This window comes from Petaurus breviceps, unplaced genomic scaffold, assembly GCF_028583685.1.
Source record: "Petaurus breviceps papuanus isolate PSGF00001 unplaced genomic scaffold, PetGlider_PUasm1.0 188, whole genome shotgun sequence".
Lineage (NCBI taxonomy): Eukaryota > Metazoa > Chordata > Mammalia > Diprotodontia > Petauridae > Petaurus > Petaurus breviceps.
This window is the reverse complement of record NW_027185804.1, coordinates 22,653,337-22,680,074: the sequence shown is the minus strand read 5'-3', so window position 1 is coordinate 22,680,074 and position 26,738 is coordinate 22,653,337. Positions and strand designations below refer to the sequence as shown.

The 26,738-nt window shown below is 42.6% G+C and overlaps 1 protein-coding gene across 1 annotated transcript; it reads right to left on the bottom strand.

Moving 5' to 3' along the window:
- DEPDC7 (DEP domain containing 7) lies at positions 1-26,738 on the bottom strand. The gene is made up of 9 exons (XM_069091371.1): positions 26,595-26,738; positions 14,379-14,772; positions 13,515-13,645; positions 12,491-12,677; positions 7,586-7,797; positions 2,822-2,964; positions 2,553-2,678; positions 2,389-2,467; positions 1-341 (listed from the first exon to the last, which is right to left on the bottom strand). The coding sequence occupies exons 1-9, from the start codon at positions 26,665-26,667 to the stop codon at positions 127-129; spliced, it is 1,560 nt and encodes a 519-aa protein (XP_068947472.1). The 5' UTR covers positions 26,668-26,738; the 3' UTR covers positions 1-126.

Below are 26,738 nucleotides of genomic sequence, written 5' to 3'. Positions count from 1 at the left end.
ATATATATAGAAGTAAATATTTTATTGATCATAGTTTCCTATTTTTAAAAAGCAACATTTCAAAACTCACAATACAGATCATACATCTTATTTTCAGATATACACAATCACTCTCATATACACAAATTATATAAAAATATTTGAAACTCTGTCTCCAAAATATTCAATAAAGATGTTTGGGTGACTCTTATAAAACTGACCCAGCAATTTCTTTTTTTCTTTGGCAGATAATTTTGAGTCCTCATCAATTGTTTTTAGCAAAGACAAAAGCTCTTCCTTGGTGGCTTTCTGGGCACTGCCATAATACTCACTTTGGTCATGTCTCTGGCAGAAAACATAGCCTTAAACAAGAGAGAGAACTGTCAGTAAAGTTCAGATTTTTTTTAACCTATAGAAATAAAACAATGTGAAAACTTCTCTCATCTCATTAAAAAGAAGCTAAGCCTTCAGTCATCAAATCCTAAACTTGTACCTTGATTTACTAACTCTGGTTGACCCAACTCAGGATGCTTTCCACAGTGACTCTTCTAACCTTTTTTATCTCTCCCCAAACCACTCACAGCTCCATCTCCCCCTTCCCCCCAGCTGAGAACTTCCCTTCATATTTGACAGACAAAACTGAGATCAGTCACCACAAGCTCCTCCTTCTCCCCTTTTCTTCATCTGTGGTCAAGTGCCTTCTGCCACCATCTCCTCCTTTCCCCTTGTTCCACATGGTGAGATGGCTCCTCACTCAAGCCATCACATTCCATCCCATCTCCTCCAACAGGCTGCTCCTAACCTCCCAACTCTTGCTTATTTTCAATCTCTCCCTGTCTACTGGCTGATTTCCTACAAACATGCTCATCCTAAAAAACACCTTCACTCGATCCTCCCTCCCCACTCTCATTTCATTTCTCCTACGCCTTTTGTGGCTAAACTCCTCAAAAAGGCCATCTGCAATAGATGCCCCCACTTTCTTTCCTCTCACTCTCTTTTTAACCCCTTAACAATCTGGCTTCCAATCTTATTCCAGAAAACTGCCAAGCTACCAATGATCTCTAAGAACCAAATCCAGTGGGCTTTTCTCAGTCCTCACTCTCCTTGACCTCTGGGCAGCCTCTGATGTCATGAATCACCCTCTCCTTCCTGACACTCTTTTCTCTCTAGGTTTTTGGGACACTCCTCTTGATTCTCTTCCCTCTCCTTGGCTGGACCTCATCTAGACCAGCCCCAGGTGTCCCACAGAACCCTTCTGTCCTGGGCCCTCTTTTCGTCTCCTTCTGCATTACTTCTCCTGGTGATTTCATCAGCTCTTATATAGTTAATTACTATCTGTCCTGCTGACTCTCATCTCTACCTATCCTGACCCAATTTCTCTGTTGACCTCCACTCTTGTATCTCCAATTGCCTTTCAGGCACTTAAAAACTGGATTTTCAGTAGACATCTTAAACTCAGTATGACTGAAGCAAAACCCATTAAGAATCCACCCCCCCATCCCTACTCCCCCTATTCCTGCAAAGGGGAAACCCATCCTGCAGGGCCCTCAGGCTCACAAACTAGGTAACAGCCTGGCCTCCTCACTACCCCTCACCCCACACTTCCCCAAGATCTCCAAGCTGCTGCAAAAGCCTGTCCATTTCATCTCTATGATACCTCTCCTCTAACTCGCCCTGACCCTGATGCGGGTGGGTCTGCCTCCCTCCCTCAGGTCTTCCCATTCCAAGCCATCCCTTATTCGGCCACCAAAGTGATTTTCCTAAAGCAAGTCTGGTCAGGTCACCCCCTTACTCAATAAACTCCAGTGGCTCCCTATGACCTCCAGGATCAAACACAAAATGCTCTAGTTGTCATTCAAAGTCCTTTAAACCCAGCCCCCTCTGATCTTTCCAGTCTTCTACACCTTACTTCCCACCACACACTCTTCAATCCAGAGACATTGGCCTCCTGGCTGTTCCACAAACAAAGCTCTCTCTTGGTTATTCTCTCTGGCTGCCCCCATCCCTGGAAGGCTCTCACTCCTCTGCCCAGACCACTAACCTACCTCCCTGGTTTCCTTTAAGTCCCAACTAAAATCCCTCCATTAGAAAACCTTCCCAAGCCCTCCTAATTCCAGGTCCTTCCCTCTGTTAATTATTTCCTTTTTATTCTCACATGTAGCTTGTTTGCACATATTTATATGCATATTGTTCCTCTCCCCCCACCCCCCCACCCCCACCATATGGCTGTGAGCTCCTTGAGGGGAGGGACTCTCTTTATACCCACAGTAAAAGGTGCATAATAAATGTTGACTGATTAAATATCTGAAACTGACAATTCAATAAAAGCACACTTTCCCATAGCAAGTCACTTTCATTTGGAGTGTCTCCGCATCTAATACCCCACAAAGAGAGTCACCCCTGAATTACCTGTGTCTCTTTCTGGATCTCTTCCTCTCTGTATGGCCAAGAGTTTGTCACTGACGATTTTGTGTAGCTTTCCTGGGATCTGAAGAGACAGAAACAGACAGCATTCAAGTCTTTCATCAAGACTCTCCCAGGGTTCAGCTTTCCCATCCACTTTTAGAGCTTACCTTAAAAACATCTTTTTGATGATCCACTAAAAACAGCACCAAAAGGTCTGTTTTGCCTTTGGATAAATTTTTGTTGTTTACGATCGCTTTAGAAAACACCCTTTTCACAACCATCCGATTCTCACTCTACAAAAAGCCAAAGCACACGGAGAGAAGAGGATTAGGGCCCCCTGGCTCTCCATTCATGCTCACTGACAAAGCTGCCTTCCTCTCACTTGGTGAAGAAGGTAGAGGCCCAGGCTCTGAAGCGACAACAGGCTGTAACTTACCTCTTTCTGTAACTTAAATTCAGAAGGTCGAGCTGCCACAGCCATCAAGTACAACAGTCTTCTAAACTCTTCTCTCCTGCTGGAATCCAACAGCTTCAGGCAGAGCTGAGTGGCTTCTAATGCTTTGTCTGTCTTCCCATTCACTTTAACCAAGGGGAAAATCAGTTTTACAAACCACAGAAAGGTGAAAGCAAAGTTGTGTTCTAAATGAAACTACTATGGTTACCCATAAAAAGCAATGCCTTCAACAACAAGAAGTTCCTATATGGAGAACAAAGGTCTTTCTTCACAACTGCTCTCTAAGATCTGCACAAGGGACCTGTGAGGTATCTAGTCCAACACCCTCGTTTTACAGATGAGGAAAGTGAGGCTTTGAGAAGTTAAAGGGGATTATTCAAGGTCACATGAGTAATGAACAACAGAGTTCAGCTGGGAACCCAGGTACTATCTGTAAAATGGGATGATAAAAGCACCTGCCACCCACAGCTGTCGAGCACAGGGCCTGGCACAGAGGAAGCACTATGTAAATGGAGGCTGCTATTATTGATTGTTATTACCATGATGAGACCCCCAGAACCAGGTTCCTTTCCACTGTACACACCAAACTGGCTCAGACAGGTGAAAGGATGTGTCCCAGGGCACAACACTAACAGCTGTCGAAGTCTCACAAGGACTGAGTCCCCTCATATGGCCTCTCTATAAAAGCAAAGCAGTTCTAAATCTGTGCAGGATGCTCTGAGATTGCTTGTCTAAGTTCTGAGAGAGACAGAGACACAGAAACAGAGGGAGAGACGGGGAGACGGAGAGAAGGAGAGAGACAGAGAGAGAGAGAGAGAGAGGATAGAGACGGGGGGGGGGGGGGGGGGGGGAGGGAGGGGGGGAGGGGGGGGAGGAAGTGGGGGAGGGGGGGAAAAAGAGAGGGAGAGGGGAGGGGGGGAGAGGGAGAGGGGGAGAGAGGGGAGGAGGAGAGGGTGTGTGTAAAAAAGATCACTGAGATGGAATGGGAAAAAGGACCTTGGCACTTTCAATCTCACAACTGTGCCTGTCTTGATGCAGCAAATAACTCACAGAATTCTCCCAATGGCCAAGCACTAGCGTTCTGTGTTTTCAGCCTCCTTCTCCAAGGGGGATGGGCTGGGGAAGTCCTCTATGAGCTCTTAGCTGATCATACTGAGGAACTGGGCTCTTCTGGTGGGCAGGTTGGTTGGGAAATGCAGCCTAAAGTAAATTCCTGCTCTGGGCTGAGTTCCCGGTGAGCCTTCTTCAGGCACAAAGCTAAGTTGACCCATGAACCCACAGGTTTCACATCCATCTTGTCCCTACAGCTTCTTCCCAATCAGCTCAAAGGAGCTCTGGGATAAAAGGGTAAGTCCAGTGAGTCACCTCAAGAGAGGCTCTGGAGGACCAAGGACAATAGGACTGTGGCTCCTTGTACCGATCCCCACAAAAAAAATAAAGATTGAAAGTAGTGTGATCCTGTGGACCTGGCAATGGTACTAACCCCACTTTAGAGAGCCTGATTAATCAATTTTTACCAGTTAATCCAAATGATATTTAGAAGGAAATACTTTAACATACTCTAAATTTAAAATCTAATTAAAATACTTTTTTCCAGTCTACCAGAGGACATTTAATATATGAAGAGGAGGCTCTTAATTTACTATCAGTAAAGGAAATATTTTATTTTTCCAAGAAATGACAGATTTGTAATAGTTCCTCCTTCTAATTATCCCATGGTTGCAATTTGCAATTCATTGTTAGTGGTATCATCTGTGGTCATGTAACCAAGTAGGGGCTGATCCCATAATTTTGGCTTCAATTATACAATGATGAGTCCACCTGAGTTATACCCAGCATAAATATAATTATTTGGTTATGTATTTTTTTTGGAATATAGTTGTTGCAGAAACCATGTCTGTATTCTGAAAGCAAGTGATACAAAAGGAAAGCATGTATGTGTATAGTTAAGGTGAAGTTTGAGGAACGATGATTTGTGCCAGTGAAAAACTTAACCACTACTAAAGTTACATTTACTTAGCTTATATCAGGTTTTTTTAAGCATTTGCTGTGATTGGGAATTTCATCATGCTACATATTTCTCCCTCAAGAGAAAAAAGAAGTCACTGAAACTGTCATTATTTAATCAATTACCAATTATTTATTAAGCACCTACTATGTGCCAGGTACTGCTAGGCACAGGAAACACAAAGACAAAAGTGAAATCATTCCCTGCCCTTATACAGACCTTCTATTCTCTCAGAAGACAAGCATTTACATATTAAAATATATACAAAATAAACCTAAAATAATTTTTTAGAGAAAAGCACTAGTAGCCTTAGGGTGCCAGGGGTGGAACTAAGAAGAGCTTTCAGAAGAAGATGGCATATGAACTGAATTTGGAAGGGAGCTAGGGGTACTAGGAGGAAGAGGGAAGGGCATGCCATCCAAATGGGGAGGTGATATGCTGTAAAGGTACAGAGATGGAAGGTTGTACAGAGAAGATTAGCCAGGGGCAGTTTGGCTGTACCATGGCATGTAGGAAGGGGAGCAATGTATAATAACGTTACAAAAGTAGGCCAGAGTAGGGGATGAGATGGCCAGGCTTGTGCTTATGAAAATCCCTTTGGCAGCTGTCTAAGATGTCCTGGAATATGGAAGAGTCCTGGGATAGGATGGTCATTCTGTGATGGGACAGGTGGTCTTCAGACAGAAGCAATCAGATTTGGCAACTCACTGCCAAGAGATGAGGAGAGGATGAGTCCCAGGGCAACTGGAGGATGGTACTGCCTCCACAGAAATAAAGAACTTTGCAGGAAAAGGTGGCTAGGGTGTGATGAGAATGAGTTCTGTTCTGCTGGGGCATGCAGAGTTTGAGGTGCCTCTGGGATGTCCAGTCAGAAATGTCCAAGAGCTGAGAGGTCTAGAGACACACTTTTGGTCATGGCTCCTATGGTGCATATTCACTTGGCTTATCTGTTACAGAGTTTGGGGGTTTTTTTTTTCCCTTTCTCTCCTACATTTTTATTGAGGGGAGTGGCCAAGGGACAATGGGTTAGTAGTAATGATGCCAAAACATGAAGGCCACTGTATCATTTTTAAAAATGCACAGAAGGGCCTAGAAGAGAGCATAAACAAGCAGGACATGTTTGAAAGGAACATGTAGAATTCCTTTCATACTTTTAAGAAGCTGTATGAAATTAAGATGTTGGTTTCATAGCAAACTTTCTTTTTGTGTTCGGCTGCAGGGTTCATGTTTACATTAAAAAAACATGTTTTTAAGTTCAGGAGGGAGTTGGTGATGTCAGAGTGAAGCTTGGGAGAAGGACAGTGCCAAAGTTTACGGAGAGGTCAAGGGGGTGAGGAGACCACCGGAGAGAGTGGAAAGGACAGAAGGGTGGAACAGCAAGAGGGGACCAAGCTGGGCCGTTTTTCCTGACTTCTACTTGACAAGGAGGACAACTCTAGAGCAGCAGCTGGAGGGAAACGGCAGAATCATATGAGGGCCTTTTAAGGGTGAGTTTAGGGAAGGAACCAGTAGAAACAGAGACCGAAGGTTGAGGGCTGGAGGAGGCAGGAGGCAATGGGATCCAGGGCTTGCTGGCTTTGGTGTAGAGAAGTGTCACCTCTACAAACACTGGACTAAAGGAAAGGGAAACTAGAGCTCAGACAGAAAAGAGGAGAAGAGGGGGCTCCAAGTGAATGACTTTTTATTTTCTCCAGTTCAGGGCAGAGGGAAGGGTAGTGGTGGGAGGCCTGAGGAGAGAAGGTGGGAAGCGACACAGAATTAATTTGGGGGGAGTAAGAAGATTGCCTTGCTGAAGAGAAAGTTTAGTTGAGATTACTCCATCCAGCAGCATTCAAGGATGGAAAGCCAGATGGTTTTAAGTATTACGTCACCCAAGCTTAGGCAAATGTGACCAACAACTTTTAAATACCCTGTACCAATTATATAAAAACACTGGCAACAACATTCTAAAAGAAAAAGATCAGCTGAAAACATAAAAGCATACAGGATTTTTTTTTTGTTATTAAATGTAACCTTTAAAACCAAGCTGTGAATAATTTGGAGCTTATCATTTTTATGTCTTTATTTAAATGCTTGTGTTGGGTCTTTTTTTGTAGTGGGGGGGTTACCACCTCTGAATAAAATAGTTTAAACTCTCATGTAAATCTCACATAAATAACTGTTCACATTCATAGATACGATTTGTGCAGTTTTATAAAAGTACTAGAAAAGTTTTTTTTAATAAAAATACTGTAAGAACCCTGTTGAGATATAATTATTTTCCTTTTACAGATGAGGAATCTGAGGTTTACAAACATCAAATGATTTATCCCACTGGGACCTGCCTCCTGATTTCTGTCTAATCCACTTTCCCTACTCAAACACACTGTACAAATCCATTATCTGTCAGGAAGCCACACCAGCTTATGTTCAAAAATGCAGAATGAATAGTTCACATTCTAGAGTTCTAGCCAGCCACTACTAATGATGATCTGAAGTTATAGTTGTAGAATAAGCTAGCTTTGCCATTTCAAATGTGCTATCTACTTCATTATGGGCTGTTGAATATCTAGGTTATTTTGAATCGCCCCTCATTCAGTAATCAAAATTTATAGGAGTTATTTTGTTTTAGAAGATAGGAATTTTAATGAGCGGTTTTCTAGGTTGACTTAAGTCTATCTACCATATCAGCTTTAGAAATGGATTTTTTTCTCCTGCAAAAGACCAAAATAACAAGGATTGCCAAGCTTTTTGCTTACCCAGGAGCTCTGCAATCCCCGTGTGGATTTCAAATAAGTGGTTTAGCAGAGGCTCCCTACTGTTGTAGTATTTACTAATGGCATCAAATAAGAGTGCTTTCCACATATCTCCTTTGTCTGGTAGCTCAGGAAAATTTCTGCTCAGCTCCACCACCACCTGGTCTGGAAGGTATTCTAGGCAGTCAGTCGCTGCAGAGAGCCATTCATCATCCCTAGAAAAGTAGAGATTGTTAAAAACTACAAGACCAAGTAAGCACACAAGAGGTTCCTCCTCCTGAGATCTCCTCATGGAGGCGATGCTATGCCGGCAGAGCTCTCAGGGATGGGCATCTGCTCCTGATGCAGGATGTGGCTGCTGTCTGGGAACCAGCCTGGCCAGGTTCAGAGAGGCTCACCACCACAGCCATGCTGCCAAGTGACAAACCCTTGGTTGGTGCATCGCCAGAAAGCCAAAGAAAAGTGCAAAGGGGCCCTGGTCCTAAGCTGCGGCCTCTCCCACTTCTGTGAGGACAGCAGTAGAGAGGCTGAAAAGCCCACAAAGGATGCCAAGAACTGGACCATCCCTATGTTCTCAAGAAACATTTTCACTGTTGGTCCTCCAACTAGGAGATCTCTAAGCCAACATCCCACAGAAGGATTGGGATCCTACTAATTAATACTGATAATCTTACTCTGACTGAAGTCAGAAAATGAAGACGAGGGAGCCTAATGGAAGAAAGCTGACCGGTTCTTGGAAAGGCACAGAAAGAGCTAGCTTTATCACCTTTCAAACAGCAACAGGCATTTATAGGACATTTGGGGTCATTTTGCTTTGCAGTTCTTATGAAAATAAGCAAAAAAATCGACCATAAAGATAAATGTAGCTTAACTTCATCTGTCATAAAAAAGGAGAAAAGTGAAAGAACTATGAAGAATGAACCGATGAAGAACTCTATAAGACCTCCCAAATTAGACTGATGTATTTTCAGATGGTGACAACAATGTAAAAGGTAAATAAAAGAGGAGAAGATCAAAAATGTTGGTTTTATATTATGAATATTTTATTCAAGAAGAGAGTCAGAAGGCACTGGACATCACGGAGAGTGGAAATTGCCTATATCTTAACAGGAAATAACTGGTTAGCAGTGTGGTAGTCATTTCTGACCTCACTGCTGATGGACAGGCAAAGTTCTTCAATTGGCTTGAGGAAGGAGTAAAACCCACCAAATTAAAAGGGTAAGATGAAAAAGCACGGCATTCAGTTAAAACAGTTGTAATCTGGTTTAAACAAGCTAGTCATGCCTCTTTCCCCTCAAATGGGGAAACAAATTTTTAAAAAAAGATATTGAGAAAGACTATCACTGAGTCCTTCTATGCAAGTTCCAATAAAGTTTGCCATGAGGATGAGGACCACACCCAAGAACTGCCTGAGCTGAGCAGATGGGGCAGCAGGGCCTAGCACAAGGTCAGCAACTAAACCCACTACAAGAATTTATGGTAGAGTACAGTGGGAGATGAGGAAAAGAAGCGCTGGCGGAATGAAGCGAGTTGGCAGGAAAACTCGCTGGAGGTCTGGCTAAACTAAGTAAATAAGCATTTAAAAATATAGCAAGAGGGCCAAATACTGATGAAAACAAGGAAGCTCGGTCAGATCTCTATAACATCTGCTCTTCCATGACAATGGGCCCCCCATAGCTGGGGGAGCAGGATGGTACCTAATGAGCAGCCTGAGGAAGCAGAAAGATCAAAAAAGAGAAAGCTCACAAGATCCCCCTGTCTAGAGGCAAAGCAAATCCATGTTATAACAGGAAATCAAGAAGTCATTTATTAACTAATGACCGGACCACATGCCTACATTAACAACTCTCTAAGAACTTAAAGAATACTCTTAGACATCAGGAACTCAGGCATTTCCTGACCAACAAGAAAGGCACAGCTTCACTCAGCTTCCCTGTCTACCAGGAGAGGGGACTAGGTGAGATTATGGAGATTACCTCCACAGTCCTTTCCAGCTCTAAACCTGAGATTCTATTGGGCATACAACTGATTGTAAAGGACAAAAGACTTGAGATTCATCCCACTGTGTCTTTTGGCTATTAAAATAATAACACAAGCATTTGTTAAGTAACACTATGCTGAATGATCCCCTGAATATTAATACCAAGTAAGACAACACCAATACAAAGCAAAACAAGACCTAGATGCTTAACAAAGGCATGGGTCAGTGTCACAGAAAATATATGAATACAGATGGAAAAAGGATTCTCTGCAACAGAGAGTGCTCTCCAAAGGGTCCAGTGAATGACATCATGCTGATTTCATCAGTCCCTGGAACCCTACAAAGCCTCTGAAATTAGGTTTTTAACAACCACTGCTCTAAACAATCCACACAGGAAAAATAAGTGGACAAAGAATGCTTAAGGTTGAGTCTGTGTGATGCAGTTCTATGGAGAGCTTGCCGAGCTGGTCTACCAGATGTACTACCAGATAGTACATCTATCTCAGACACCGCAGGTAGATAATGAATTGTACCCAAAATCAAAAGGAGGAAATGAGCAGGCTAGAATGAATTTGGGAAACTGTGCAACGATTTAACAATGCCAATTTACTTCCTAAAGCCCAAAGCTGTTTTTTAAAAAATATCAGTATTTTTCTGGTAATGCTCTGTCACAACCTCCAAAGAATCAAAACTGCAGGCGACCCAAGGAGCAATGGAGAGATGGATAGTCAACACAAACAGGCAGCAAAACATGAGCAGCAACAGGTTACTGCTTACAGTGTTTCTTGTACACAGAGGGCTGTAGGACTGGAAAAACAGATGAAGTCCCATTGTAATACTCTACAGGTGTCTATGGCATAGTGGGCACAAATGACACAGACTAAAAAGGCTGGGTTGCAGTTGGTTCTGTTGGTGACATCATGGACCCACTGAGACACTGAAAAGCTCATAAATGCTACAAGCTTCCACTGCTGGAAAATCTGTGTGCCTCAGAATAGACGAGGCCTTTAGACTAGATAAAAATATTCCCCCCATGCCAAGAGATGGCAACACAAAGAGAACTCCCCACATTCTGCAGCTGGAAAGGGCCTTACAAGTCATAAGTCAACCTTTGCATTTTACAGAAGAGGAAACTGAGGCCCCAAAAGGAGAGGTCACACATAGCAACCACAAAGCCTAGAGCTATGGCCAGATTTTCCTGACACTGAGTCCAAGTCCATTATTCTTTTCATGGTGTCAGGCTGCTTCTTTTTAGAGCTTATGGTACAATTTATGGTCTCTTATTTTTGCTAGGTGAAGTAATCTAGGAAAACTTTTTTTTAAGCTAATTGTCAAATTATTATTCGAAATGCTAACTTCAGACAGAAATGGAAGGTAAATTTTTTTAAAAGCATCAACAGGAAAGGTGAAATAAAATTTTTGTACATTTGAATATTTTATTTGTTAAATTCAGTAGGAGAAAAAGGACCATGAGTGAAGAAATCTGGGTTCTGACATTAGTTTGATTTGTAATCTTTATAGAATTCAAAGCCACTGACCAATTTTCATTTTTGTCTCTATATCCTCAGAGCCTAGAACAGGGCCATGAACATAGTAAGCACTCAATAAATGTTTCTTGATTTGAGTGTAAATTTGTCAACTCCTAGAAAAGTCACTTAACTTTAGGGACTCAATTGTACCACCTATAATGAAAGGACTGATCTTTGGAGGTATCTGTCAAACTCAACAGAAAGGTACAACTTTCTAAGTGGGCGTGAACCAGATTAAAATGTAACTGGGAAATGTTTAATGAAATAAATAAAAACAAAGTACACTGTAGATGTTAATTTGTGGCTTTCTTTGAATTTGACACCACTAACCTAGACCACTCTAAAATTATATACTAACATTCTATATCCAAATAAGAGAAATACAGAAACTTACTCTGATTAAGATTTCAATTATACATATTTATTAACAGTCCCTAAACTGTTAATCAAAAGGGTGTGTAAAGGGCAGCTAGGTGGCACAGTGAGTAAAGCGCCGGCCCCAGAGTAAGGAGGACCCGGTTCTGGCCTCAGACACTTAACACCCACACAAAAAAACTAGCCCTGTAACCTTGGGCAAGTTACTTAACCCCAATTGCCCTCCAAAAGGCCAAAAAAAAAAAAAAGGGTGTGTAAAGTAAAGAGTTAACCTAGTTTACCAAGGTCAACTATCTCGTGCTATTCAACTGTTAAAATATTCATTGATGTATGGCATTGAAAGGGTTGATTACAACCTGACAGATTCCTCCTTCCCAACTGGGCTAAAAAAGTTAAGAATTGACTCATGTTCCAATAAAACACAGTAGGCTTTTTGAGGGCAAGGGCTACCTCCTCCATGTCTGATTCCCCTAGCGATATATCTTGCAGGTATCAAGTGCTTAATAAGTTTGTTGAATGCTATAAACCTAAGAGCTTACTTTCAATTGAATCCCAGTATAAAATGTCAAAACTTGTTAGGAATTTATGAAATTTTGTATCTCAGTTCAAGTCCTACTTTAAGAATCTTGGTAAAACTGAACCTCAATTGTAGAATTTTTTTTTTAAATGGCCAATGCAGTTCATTGCCTTCAGAGCATCACTGTTGTTGGGGGCTGCTCAGTGCCTAAGAACAGACCAGGTTGACCTCTGTGGTAAGAGACGAAGTTAGATGGCCAAGGATAACAACTTTCTTTGCTTGATTAAGGAATTATCTATATGTGGAACAGAAATCAGAAAGTTAGAATCTGGGAAACTTATAACTCTGAGTATTAGCTGCCTGAAGTCACAAAGCAAGTTGGTTACAACACAGATGTGTCCCAATGACCTGTCACTATGCAAAGGAGTGGTAAACTGCTAATAACTACTTGGAATTCTATGTATGACATACAAATACTCTTAAAATTATTCCACATTTCTACATACTGTGAGTCACTATATGCCTTGAGAATCCCTCGGTCCAAATAGTTGGTGTTGATCAAGTCTGGTTGTGCCTTAGGGTGCGTGACCTTAGTTGTCATCTCTTGATGCTGAAGCAAGGAGTCAAGGAGAGGGAGGTCTATAAGTTGTAGCAGGCGCCTAATTGTTTCTTCTCGCCATACTTCATTAATAACTACACAGGGAAAACAGCAACAACCAACGATTACTAATTCAAATGGTTACCACAATATTTCCTTGGCAGACTTAAGTCAGTAAGTTAGTGGCCATTAAAAAATATATAAACTTTACAAAATGCTGTCTTCTAAGAAGAGGAACAATTAATGGTTTGTTTTAAAATGTAGGAGAATAGACTTTGCTTTCTACTGTACAAAGAATGTAAAGAATTCCAGTTGTCCAATCTGTCAGATAAGAGATCAAGTCACATAACTCATGCTAATAAGGACTTTGGAAGAAAGAATGATTCATTGAAACTAAAAAATAGCTCCCAACTACTGGCTGCACATTATTCCACTCGGGGGTTTCTATAACTCTGTTAGAGGGAGGAAAAGTCATTATGCTGCATTCCACTGACAGACAAGTAAACTAGAGAATAAGAATCTAAATACTGGGACAGGATTGTGATATGCATTTTCAGTTGATCTTACACCTATTAGAATTTGAAAAGAAAATATTTACATTTGAGAAAGCATTTAAGTTATAATTAACTGGTGTCATTAAGTTATAATTAACAAAAACTAGTACAAAACAGACTTCAGTTTTGACTCTCTGCCAGCCAATATAACAGCAGCCAGTATTCTTCTAGAATGGCTTCACTGATTTATGCTTTAAAGAGATAATAGACTTCTATTAGAACTGAAAAATACAAACGACTTCCACACAATGTTCCCTCTGAGCTATTTCTCATAAAAAAAAAACTAGGAAAAAATCAGAGGACATTAATAAGGAAAAAATAATTCTAATCCTATTTAAAGACATTTTCTATTTCTCAGCATGTATCATCTTAGCTTACCTTGAGGAGACAAATTTGTGGAGATATTTACATGTGGGGAGTTAGCAGGCTTTAAACTCAGATTCTCCCACAGATCCTCTAAAGTTGTGGATTTCAAAGCCGAAGAATTAAATAATGGTGTCTTCTCGTATCTTAAAGCAAGAGATCTAATTAGAAATCAGTATTTACAAACTGAACACAACCATCTTCCTCCATTGTACAAGGTGCATTATGGCTGCATCCTGCTCTGCTCACTGGTTCATTTGAGAACTGGACTATCAGCTTCCAGTACGAGAATGGTGGGATGGGGAGTGGTTCCAAGCTTAAAGTAATCACCTCATTAGCCCAGTTTCTGACCTGACATGATGAGCCAGAGCTGAGCATTTTCTAAGTACCCCAGAGAAAGTGTGCTTTTCCCTAACCTACCTCCAAAGTTCTTTCTTTGACATCTTAATTCTCGAGCTGGTGGCTTTAGAAGCTACAAAGATAAATGATGTGATCTAATGAAAAAAGTTTCTAATACATGTGCCACTGTCCTATATTTTTGCAGTTGGAAATACTTAAGAATCCCTATTTCACTCATCCTACTGAAGATTCAAATTTAGACTTTACTTACCCAATAAAATTTAAACTCCTTTCAAAGCCAAACACATTTCATGAAAAATAATTTCCCTTTTTAAATATTTTTCATAAACTTTTTCCCTTAAACATATGCTTATTAAATACAGAGTTCAATGAGTCCTTTGTATTAAGAGACCACTCACAGGCCCAAGATCTTAATAAAAAGGAACAAAAAGACAACCATCCCCTCTTTTCTTAAGAGAGATAAAGTCTAACTCTGCCCCCTCCCCTGGCCCCCAACTGACTGAGGAACTCGCCACAAACCTGGAAGGTGAACACACTCTGTTCTCTTTCCCTGAATGAGCATCCTCTTGGTCAGGCACAGCTGTGAACCTGTAAAGGCTGCAGCTACTGTCTTCAAACACCGGCCTCTTGTCTCTTCCAAACACTTTGGTCGGGACTGCTTCAAACACTTTGTAGTCCATTAATGCTTGACATACTCTTACAACTTTGGCACGAGGAATATCTACATCTCCAAAAAACTTATTCTGAATTAGATGAGAGAAGACAACGTCCACAGCATCGGAACCAACAAAACAGTCATCATGCTTTTTTAAGTGGTGCCTTCGCTTCTTGACCTCCACTTCTGTTTGAAGGGTGTTTATAATGCTGCTCCAAATATACGTGGCCCCAAAAGGCTTCTGTGCCACGCTGAAACCTGGCAGTGGAAAGAACACAGCACCTCAGATTCAATACCAAACAATGACAGTGAGTCCTGATTAGTTCTTAGACTGGTCTTCAACAAGGAAGGTGAAGGACCTGGTATTGTGGGAAGAACACTAAACAGTCATGAGACCTGCCAAAGGTTGGAAGACTCTGGCTAAGTCACTTCACTGTGTCTTAATTTATTCATTTATAAAAAATGAGTATTAGACTAAGGCAGAGGTGGGGAACCTGTGGCCCTCTAGGTCCTCAAGTGTGATCCTTTGACTGAATCCAAACTTCACAGAACAAATCCCTTCAATAAAAGGATCTGTGCTGTAAAACTCAGACTCAGTCAAAAGGCCATACCTGAGGACCTACAAGGGCACAGGTGGCCTCCAGGCCACAGGTTCCTCACCCCTGGACTATATGGTCTCTGTTATCTCTGACTTGTAGTTCTGAGTTTATAACTGTATGCTAGGAATAATCATCCAAACATTTAAAAGCCTACAACACGCTGAGCAATGTCCTAAGTGAATAGTTTAGATAATAGTCCCTGCCCTTATGGAGCTTAGTAGGAAATAAGACCCCACTGAAGATAACATAATACACAACAATTATATCAGATGTTGTTCAGTCATTTCAATCCTGATGCTTCCTGACCCCATTTGGGGTTTCCCTGGCAAAGATACTGCAGTGGTTTGCCATTTCCTTCTCCAGCTCATTTTACTGATGAGCAGCTGAGGCAAACAGGATTAAATGACATGCCCAGGGTCACACAGTCAGTAAATGTCTAAGGCCAGATGTGAACTCAGGAAGATGAGTGTTCCTGACTGCAGGCCCAGGGCTCGTCCACTGTGCCACCTAGCTGACCTAATTACATTAGACAGGATGAGTCATAACAACAATAATAACTAACTTTTATAACACTAAGTCTTGGTTCATTCTTCCAGCAGCCTCATGAGTAGGTGCTGTTATCATTCGTTGCCCTGGGCCACAAAGCTAGTAAGTGTCTGAAGTAGGATTTGAACTCAGACCACTGTAACTTTAAGTCCAGCATATAAGCCACTATGGAGAACACTCTTTGAGGCTGGAGAGAGAAGGTTGGTAGTGGAAGAAATAAGGAAAGGCATGTAGCAGGCAGCATGTGAGTTGGCCTTTAACGATCATGGAGGAACTAAACTGGTAAGCTGGGTGAAAGGGAAGGCACTGCAGACATCTAGGAGAGTCAGCCCAGGCCTGAGGCTGGAACGTGCTGGGTGTGCACACCCGAGCATTATCCAGTTTGGTTAGAGAGTAAAGGAAGAGGTGTGTAAGGACGCTGGACTGTGGAAGATCCTCTATGCTAGGCAATGGGGTTTAGATTTGACTTGGTAAGTAATAGGGAGCCACTGAGTATCTCTGACCACAAAAACAAAGCTGGCTCTGTGCTTCGAGCTTAGTCCTGTGGTTACATAAAGAGGAGGTTAAGACTAAGAGATGGGGCAGAGAGGAAATGTCGTGGTAGACCGGGCCTCTGTCCTGATTCTCTATGAGTGGCACAGAGTCAGGTGCTTAAGGAAAGTCTGTGACTCTAATTCTGAGGTAAAGGAGAGTTAGAGCCAACACCAAGCCTGTAAATGTTGGAGAACAGGGACTCTGTCTTGACAGACAGAAGGAAATCAGAAGGAAGAGATGTCTGGAGGATGGCTGGAGAATGTAGTAGAGGCTCAGTTGTGGGCATAATGTGTTTGAGATGTCTGTCTGGGGCTTGGTTCTGAAGGAAGTTTAGCATATTGCTCTGGAGTTCAAGCAAGAGGGAACAAGTCAGACCTAGGGATTTGGGAGTCATTCGCCTCTAGGGATAGATGAAACTACTGTGGCCTGAATGAGATTTGATTCTTGGCCTTGACACAGAATAAGCTCAAAGAAACTGAGACCTGGCCAACTATGAGTTTAGGAGCTAAGGAAAAAATTGGGATACTAATGCATTGTTGGTGGAGTAGTGAACTGACCTGGCCATTCTGCAGAGCGATTTGGAACTATACCTGAAGGGCTATAAAGCTGTGCATACTTTTGACCCAGCGATACCACTACTAGGTCTGTATCCCAAAAGATAAAAAGAGAAATAGACCTCTATGCATAAAAATATTTATAGCAGCTCTTTTTGTGGTGGCAGAGAATTGGAAATCGAGGGGATTCCCATCAACTGGTGAATGGCTGAACAGGTTGTGGTATATGATCGTAATGGAATACTATTGTGCTGTAAGAAATAATGAGCAGCACCAGTCAGATAGGCTAAGATGACAAAACAGGAAAATGACAAATGCTGGAGAGGATGTGGGCAAATTGGAACACTAATGCATTGCTGGTGGAGTTGCGAACTGACCCAGTCTTTCTGGAGAGCAATCTGGAATTATGCCCAAAGGGCTATAAATAATTTCATACCCTTTGACCCAGCAATACCACTCCTACGGTTATATCCCAAAGAGATCATAGAAGTGAGAGGAAGACCCATATGTACAAAAATGTTTATAGTAGCTCTTTTTGTGGTGGCAAAGAATTGGAAATTAAGGGGGTGCCCATCAATTGGGGAATGACTGAACAAGTTGTGGCATATGCGTGTTATGGAATACTATTGTGCTATAAGAAACGAGGAGCAGATGGACTTCATATTTATCTGGAGAGGCTTATACGAAGTGATGCTGAGTGAGAAGAGTAGAACCAGGAGAAATCTGTACACAATTATAGACATAATGTATGTGTGATGACCAACTTTGATGGACTGGACTCTTCTCAGCAATGCAGTGATATAAGTCAATCCCAAAAGACTCATAATGGAGAGAAATGTGTGCATCCAGAGAAAGAAGTAGAAAGAACTGAGTTTATATCCAGATGGAAGCAAAGTAGCTGATCTTTTTCCTTTTCTTGTTTGGTTTTATGTCCTCTTTACCATTTTTCATTCCATCTGATACAATCTGTCTTTATAACCTGACTAATGTATAATGTGAAAGTATTTACAGATCCTATACTTGACTATATGCCGCCATGGGGGGGAGGGCAGGGAGAGGGACAAAATGTGAAACTCAAGAAATTGTGGAATTGAATCCTGTCAACTAAAAGTAAACAAACAAATTAATTTTTTAAAGATTTAAAAATTAAAAAAAAGAAAGAATGAATGAATGAGCAGCAGGGAAGCTAGGTGGCACAGTGAGTAAAGCACTGCCCCAGGGTTCAGTTCTGGCCTCAGACACAGCACCCACACAAAAGAACTAGCCATGTAACCTTGGGCAAGTTACTTAACCCCAATTGCCCTCCAAAAAGGCAAAAAAAAAATAAAAAAATAAAAGAAATAATGAGCAGGATGATTTCAGAAAAACCTGGGAAGACTTATATGAACTAATACAAAGTGAAGTGAGCAGAACCAAGAGAACATGGCACAAGTAACAGCAATATTGTATAATTATTGATTGTGAATGACTTAGCTATTCTCAGCAATACAATGATCCAAGAAAATTTGGATTTACGATGAAAAATGCTATCCATCTACAGAGAAAGAACTGATTGTATGAGTCTGAATGTAGACTGAAGCATTTTTTTATTTTGTCTGTGTTTTCTTTTGCAACAAGGTTAATATGGAAATACTTTTTGCTTGACTTCACACGTGTAATCTTTATCAAATTGCCTTCTTAAGGCAAGAAAGGGAGGGAGAGAATTTGGCACTCAAAAATTTTTTTTAAAGTCAATGTTAATTTTTTTACATGTAATTTGAGAAATATTTAATGAAATATATTAGAGGGTTCTGGGGAGAGTGAGGGGGGGGAAGGACAAAGGTTCTGTTTCTCATTTTTCTTTGAATTCAAATTGTAGTTAACCATGCTACTGGATTTCTTTCAGTGGGATGAAGGTGTGCTGCATAAAAAGAAAGCATAGGCAAGAGGCAAGGCTCTAAGCTAGAAGGAAGTAAAGGATCTAGTCAGGAAGCAAGTCCAAAATCCACCATTTAACAAACCTCATTAATCAGTCACCTACTAAGTGACTAGGGCCAGTGCTAGATGCCAGAGGGGCAGAGACAAAAAATAAACAGCCCCTGTCCTCAAGGAAATTACACTCTGAAGGAAAAATAAATATCACATATCTGAGTGTATTCAAAACAAATACAAATTAATTTTATTTGATGAGGGGAAGAGACTCAGGAGGAACAGCAAGTAGATCCTGGTATTTGAGCTCAGAGGCCAAGGTGAAACAGAATGAATTCCAGGCTGGAAGCCAGGGCACGGTAATGGTATGAGTGGAGAGGAAGCATATGAGAAAGTGCCACAAGGCCAGGCTAGCTGTACTGGACAGATCTCCATGGTGGTACGTGGAAGGGAGTAGAATCATTAGGACATCTTCTCATTCACAAAGTTACACTGAGTTAATTCTCTTAACTTTGGTTAGCTTTCAGTTACCCATTTAGATAAATTACTTTTTGCCATTGAAACCCTTGAATCCAATACTTAAGTGGTCACCAAGCCTTTACTTGAGGTTCTCCAAGGAAGGGGAATTCACCATCTTCCCTCCCCTCTGGCAATCTGACTTCTGGGAAGCTTTTCCCTTACACCCAGGAGTCTAGCTGCCTCTCCATGCCAATCCTCTCTGTTCTTTTGGGCCTAAGGAGCTTGTGCTTGTTGTATCTTATGTGTTTTGTGTTACAGACATTTCAGAAGCCTCCACTTAAGACAACAGAACGTTAAGTTTTAGCTGGGTCACCGGAATTGATCCTTTGCTATACAATTCACTATAAATGGTACAGTAAAAGATTTCACCATTCATTCAGGACAAATCTGTCTTGGAGCTGCTAGGGACTACACTAGGAACAATTACTCGGTCCCATCTAAGAAGCTTGATGCTGTGTACATGTACACACACATACATACACACACACATACACACACCTACAAACTTTTCACAAATCCAAAGCTGACATTATTTTGAACACTTCAAACAACAAAATATGAACTTTTTGTAGCTAATTATTTTTTTAACATCTTATTCTTTTTGATGCCTTTTGTTTTCCTATCATATCCTCCTTCTCTCCCTACCCCAGGGGCCATTCCTTTAAAACAAAGAATGAGAAGAAAAAAACTTCTGTGAAACCATCAATTGCGATGCTGTGAAACCACAGCATATTCACTTCACTATTTCACGTCCATAGCTGCTAACCTCTGCCACCCCCTCCCCCGAGAAAAAGAGCGAAGGGAACTTCCTCCCGATTGGTCATTAGAATGGAAGGCAGGTCACTGGGTCGGGCTGGTTGTTTGGAGTTATGGCACATGTTTTCTGGGTTCTGCTGCCGACACTTTACTTCCGTTGAAGTTTTCCTGTGCCTCTCTCAATTTCTTCCTTATTCATAGCACATCCGTGCACCACAACATGTGCAGCCTTCCTCCAATCAACCTGCTTTTGTTTCTTGTTCTTTGCTACCACAGAAAAGCATGGCTAGAACTATCCTGTGGAGAAAATGCATTGGTAGAGGGACTTTCCCATATCCATGAAAGCAGGTCTAGCCCTTATCCCCAGTCAATCTTCTGGTGGATGTGGGACCTTTCTTTGTGTCTTTTGACTCCTTAGGGCAGGTGCCTTCTAGGGGAATCTCTGGGTCAAACATTTTAGTCCCTTTTAAGTATAATTCCAAGTTACTTTGCAGACCGGCCACCACCAGAGTATTAATGAGGCTGTTTTTCCAAAATACCCAATATTGACTATTCTCATCTTTTGTCAGCTTTACTAACTTACTAATGAGACTTCACTGAATAAGAGCTGTTTTGATATATACTTCTCTCATTAATAATTTATAGCAATGTTTCATATGCTTGTTATAGCTTGTAATTTCTTTTCAGAAATGCATGTCCAGTATCTTTTGACCACTCATCCATTGAGGAATGTTGCCTGGTCTTCTATGTTTGAATTAATTCCCTATATATCAAACACTGCAAATCATTCCCTTGCATATCAGGCCTTTATCAAAGATCTAAGTTGCCAAGTTTTTTCCTCCAATTGATGGTCTCTGTTCTTATCCAGGGAATACTGATTTTTACTAACGCAAAAACTTTTTAATTAGATTTTTATTTTCTTTTGCGCTCTGCTTGTTTTGTTAAGAATCCTCACCCCAACCAAAGGCCAGTCTTCTATCTTGAAATGATTAGGAAGATTGTTTTCAAGAATCAAAACCACATTTGAAGGTTGAAAACATTTCACAAAGTCACACCAAATAAACACTTGCCATGAATACCTGAATAACTATGTTCAGCAAAAAACCAAAATGAAAAAAACTATGTCTAGCAGTTTCCAGTATGAATTCTGGAGAATGCTGTAATAATTCTAACCCAGGGGTGGGGAATCTGTGGCCTCAAGGCTACACGTGGTCTTCTAGGCCTGGGTGTGGCCTTTTGACTGAGTTTTATAGAACAAATTCTTTTATTAAGGGGATTTGTTCTGTGAAGTTCAGTTTCAGTCAAAGGGTAGCACCTGAGGAATTGACTCACTGGCAATGAGGACAATATATCCCATAGTGGCTTCTTATCTTACGTGCTTTTGTAATTTGTTACACATGTTCTCCTAGAAATCCTCCATAAAGAAGATGAAGAAAGCAGTAGGTTCAAGGGCATCAATGCAGCATGAGTCATTCATCTGTTACATCTCTTTTGAAGCAACGTAAATGGCAACTGCATCACTATGGGGACAAAGACCATACAGTAGCCTTTATCTAAGATAATTTAACTTTTGGAGAACAGCTCAACAACCTGATACATAAGCCAGAATTATGAAGGCTCTGTGATGTGGAGGGAGAATGAATAAAAACCAAGACCTGGGTTCTAAAACTGGCAAGTCATTTCACTTCCTTCAATCTTCCCCAAATTCAGGCTTTTAAACTACTTTACTTTGGTTTCTACTGAAATGGAGTCTAGAGGCAGCACTCTCCATAGGGATGGGGTGGTAAGCCCAGGGCAACACTTCTCTGGGGATCTGGGCTGGGTCAGAAAATGGAAGGGTCTACATCACCGCCCCATCGATACAATGGAACAGGTAAAGGATAAAGTCCATTTCTTCACAACCTGTTCTTTAAAGGTAAGAAAGCAGGATTTTTTGTGGGGGAGAGCTAGCTAGCTAGCTAGATGGACCTAAGATTAAGAAACAGGTTAGGGCAAGACAAGCACTTGTGAAGAAAAACTCTGCTTTTCCTCAGTCCCCCAGGAATAATACAGTCCAGTCCCTTCAGATCTTCTCCCCACTTAGACCACAATTCCTAACAAATGCATTCTGGGATGTTTCCCCTCCAGCACTACCACCTACAGAGCCAAACCAGGTCATGTTCCTGCAGATACTTTAATACCTAATGCACAATGGATCTGGCCAATGGAGATGCCCAAACCCACACCAGGATAACCTGTTTTCTCAACACTGACATCAATAGGTGAGCACAGACACCCCATCCACAGATTTACTTAGCTTTCCTCTTATTTATCATCTAATACAAAATAAAAATTAACCCACATTCAGCTAAAATGCACCTTAGGAACTGTGATATATCCCACATCAAACAGGACTGAAAGGAGGCCAGAAACAAGGCATAAAGGAGAACATTCACTATCAAAATTCCAATCCCAGTTTTCTAATGTCATGTTAAAATACATGCTAGCCAAAGGTTTTACAATTCAGTATTGCTCTCCTGCCATGAACTTTCTATATGGTTTGAGGATTTTCCTCCCAAGAAACTTAAGGCAAGTCTATAGCACAAGATGGGAAGCAGGCCAAGATTTAACTAAGTCAGAAGGCAGATTTCTATATAATTTTGTGTTCTGTGTTCTCCCCTTTCCAGCTGCAGCTCTCCTTAGTTTTGACTCCAGGGAACAAGATGCCCCTCTTAGAGATAATTGCTAATCTCCAGCCTACATGCCATCTCCCTCAGCCTCCTCTCCCCTCTGACTAGAAGCTAGAGGGGGAAGTACTAAATTCCTCCCAAAGCTGCCTTTTATAGGGGTCAGAAATTGTACTTCCAGCTCCTTCTACTCTCTATGTGGAGCTCTGACTGGTTTCAATTCCACAGAATCCCCTGGGCCAGAGTGGACACCCTCCAGCAGGTCCTACCAGGTCAATGGATCACGGATCTAGAGCTGAAAGGGACCAAAGAAGCCTGGTCAATCCCTTCACTCTACAGATGAGGAACCTGAGGTCCAGAGGCTAAATAACTCGCCAAGGTAGTGTCACACAGAAATGGCAGCTCCCCATCCAGACACTCATGTAATCCTCTTGACTTCCAGCCTTCTAGAGTCAGTACTCCTTCTATGCAAGGACTCAGGGGCAGAGAGACTGATGTGGGCACTGTCGCTAGTGATACCTCAGTCATAACCACATACCTCTCTAACCAAAACACTAACATGACCCGCTATGTTCCAAACCTCATTGCACCGCCAACCGACACTGGGGGCCTCAGACAATGAAGGTACTCATTTTAATGAGTATATATAGCACAGAACATTTAAAAAAACAACAAAAAACCTCTGCTGCATTATAAATTTGGCCAAAACCAAGAGTCAAAGCTAGCTATAACTAAATACTCTCCTGTTTACCCTTTCCTAGGGCTTAGAGCTAGAAGAAATATTGGATACAGTCTAGTCCAAATTCTAGGTGAAAACTGAGTCCCAGGGAAGTGAAATGCCTTGCCTGAGGTCACAGAGGACAGAAGGAATGGGGCCGGATTTTGAACTCACATCATTTGACTCCAATTCCTGGGTTCTTCCTACTATTCCATGTTGTTTCTGTCCCGAAGCTCAGAAAAGCATCAAATCAAACAAAGCTTCACAGAGAATCTCAACATGTCATAAAATCATTGACTGAAATGGGAAACGCAACAGGAAAGGAGGCTAGTCCAACTCAAATCCAGCCTGAAGTTTTCCTTTTCTATAGACCACAATTCTGTAGAAACTGGGTGGCAGGAAAAAAGTGGTCCCCTCAGTAAAGGGGCTAATCTGGCAGCACTGACAACAGCTTAAACAAAGCTAGAAATGTTATGGATTACCAATACTAACTGGAATGAGAGGATGAAAGCCTTTGCTTGGCACTCATTAACTGCCCCTGCCAACAAAAGGATATGTATTTGGGGGTGCTTATGGTAAAGACTGGGTACTATATGTAAATGCAAGAGCTTTGAAAGACTGACTCAAGAAAAGAGTACTTGTGGCTAGGAAGGTCTGCCATTTAAACATGTCCATGTCACACAGAAATCACAACAAAGGCAAGCCCTGGTCCTCACCTTACTCAGGGAAGTAAATGAGAGAGCATATGGGAAGACCTTTGGGTTCCCAAGAAAAGTGAGACTGTTCAAATTCAAGGAATGACATTATTGCATTAATAGGTGGCATGCCACCTTCTCAGAGATTCTGCCTACATTTAGAGATGAGTCCAAGATCTGCATTTTTACAGGTCCTTCCCAGCCCCTCCAAAAAAAGCACAATCAGCACACAATTAGAAGAATCTGAATTTGGAAAACATAACTAGTAAAGGAGATGAGAGACAATCAAATTTACAGAGTATACTGTAACATACTTCATGTCATACCAAAGCATATATAGATATAATTACAAATGATAATTTCCTGGGCCCTTAAAAAAACAACAGGTCTGTTTCATCTAAAATACAAGAACTTCCCTTGAGTGTGCTAATCAAAAAGTCTCTGAGAAGTCAAGGTAGGAACCCCTAGGTGGCCCCTCAAGACCAGAGTGGCTACTACTCTTTCTTTTCTTTCTTAAAGGGGTGAAGGAACAGAGGCAAAGAGATGCTCAGTGAACCAAGGGCAGCCGACCAAGAATTGCTGTCTCTCATTACTTTGCTCAAGTAATAGACTGAAGTTTTGTTACTTACCAAATGGTGGAAATGTAATTAACACACTCTACAAACCAACGATTGCCCCATGAGACAGAGCAGCAAAAAGCACTCACAACCCAGCCGTCCTGAGCACGGGGCCCACTGCACCCAACACAACCTTCAGGCACTTCTGAGGGAGCCTAAAATAACCCACTGAAATCACACATTTTCTCTTACCTACTATCCCCAAACCTAGTCCCTGTACTACTTATAGCAAATGGAGTGACCTGTCATTTTTCAAATCAGGGTAAGCTTTGTTATTAGCACATCATCCTCCCTCCATTGGAGAGGAATGAGCATGAAGATTTCTTGCAACTTTCCAAACAGTACATTAGTTTTAAGGCACAGGATGCATCAGGTGTGTTTCAGTTACTAAATTCTATCATTCACAGCAGCTGAATCCCCTTAAAATACAGAAAAATCAGTAAGATCAAGACTCACAAAGCATTCTTTTTTTTTTTTTTTCTGAAATGTCTTTGTTAGTATTTTAACAAATATTAAGGACCAGACTAGGGTTTCAGAGGTGGATTTCTAGGGCTATGATTTCCATAAGAAGGAACAAACCTCATGAAAACCTAGTCTTAATGAGTGCTTTGCAAATGAGAGACTTATTTAGGGATAGAGATCCACTATGTGGTTAACCCAAGCCGGAGACAGAAAAGAAAAAGTGAGTCACCTGGTCAAAGGGAAGGTGGTGATTTTATTTCTTTACTATTTAAAAATATCATATTTCTGCAACTGAGGCACCTGAATCTCAATTTATTAGACGCTGAACAGGATGACAGGCATTATTGTCCCTAGAATAAGGCAGGAGAAAGTTCATTCAAGAACATCTTGCTCAGTATTATTTTTTCTTCCCCCCCAAATGAGGAAATACAAAGTCACTTGACCACGGCAAACAGCCAGACTATCAGGATCTTCGATTTGATTTAGTTCGACAAATACTTAGTAAGCATATGAAGTCAAAAAAGAAAAAGTCCCTGCCTTTCGGAGCCTGCATTCTATTGTGGGGTACGGGGGCATTTTTGTGGGGTCATGGATACCCACAGATTCAAGGCAAGTCCAGCGAAGTACAAAATGCTTTATAAGTAACGAGGCTGTTTGGCACGGCAGAAAGCGCACTGACTTTTGGACTTCAGGTTCCTCACCTATCAAGCACCAGTTACTGCCCATGGGGCGCTGGAACAGAAAGAACAAAACTATCTCTAAGGGCTGGGGACCGGCCTTCGCTTGAGAGACAGCTAGGAAGCCTATTCGGGGAGAGCGGCCGGCAGACCCCAGTCCTATCCAAAGCCCGCAACTATGATCAGGGCAGAGCGCAATACCCAGAGGGAGGAAGCCTGCAGCTGGGGGGGCGGCCACAGAGGGGGAGCTGTCTGGGCAGGTGGGGGGAGGGGCGGCAGGAGCAAAGGTGCGGGAGCGGCTGCCTACGCTGCCATCCAGCCCCCTCCCGGCCGGCGCCCCACGTCCTAGAACGGGGGGACGTCGTTTGGCGGGGCGCCCCGGGAGGTCCCGGCGGGGTGGGGGGCAGGTGAAGCCGCTGGGCAGGCGCAGCCGGACAGAGGAAGGGGTTCGTGCTCCCCTGCCCGCGGTCCTTCTTGGGGAAACCAAGTCGGATTGTGTCCCACTCCGCTGGGCTGCCGGACGAGCCCGGGCCGGGGGAGGGGGCTCAGAGCGGGGGAGGCGGCGGCGCGAGCTCGGGGGGGGGGGAAGAAGGGGGGGCGGCGGGAGCCCGGAGAAGGCGCGTGAGTGGGGGCGGGAGGCAGAGCGCGAGCCCAGGGCAGCGGCGGCTGCGCGAGGACCCCCGCGGCGCAGCGGCCGGACCGAGGCCAGCGCGCGGGCTGGCGGGCGGCCGGACTAGTGCCTAACGGCCGCGAGGAGCGCGCGCCGCCGCCAGCGGCGGCCGGTAAGTGAGCCCGGGCAGCAGCCCGGCCCCGGCCCCTCCGCACTCACCCGGGGGCTTGTGCTCGGGGCTGTAGAGCGCGGAGATGTGCAGCGCCGCCGCCTTCTCCCGCACCGCAGACATCACTGCGCCCGGCCGCCGCGGCTCCCCCGACGGCACTGAGCGCTTGGCCGGCTTGTCCCGCGAGCTAGCTA

Excerpts from the sequence above, each read along its gene's own strand:
- DEPDC7 (XM_069091371.1), bottom strand. The coding sequence starts at position 26,667 with ATGTCTGCGGTGCGGGAGAAGGCGGCGGCGCTGCACATCTCCGCGCTC. Across the intron at positions 13,646-14,378 it reads AGAGTGTGTTCACCTTCCAG|ATACGAGAAGACACCATTAT; the intron begins GTTTGTGGCGAG and ends TCTTGCTTTAAG. Across the intron at positions 342-2,388 it reads AGATCCAGAAAGAGACACAG|GCTATGTTTTCTGCCAGAGA; the intron begins GTAATTCAGGGG and ends CTCTTGTTTAAG.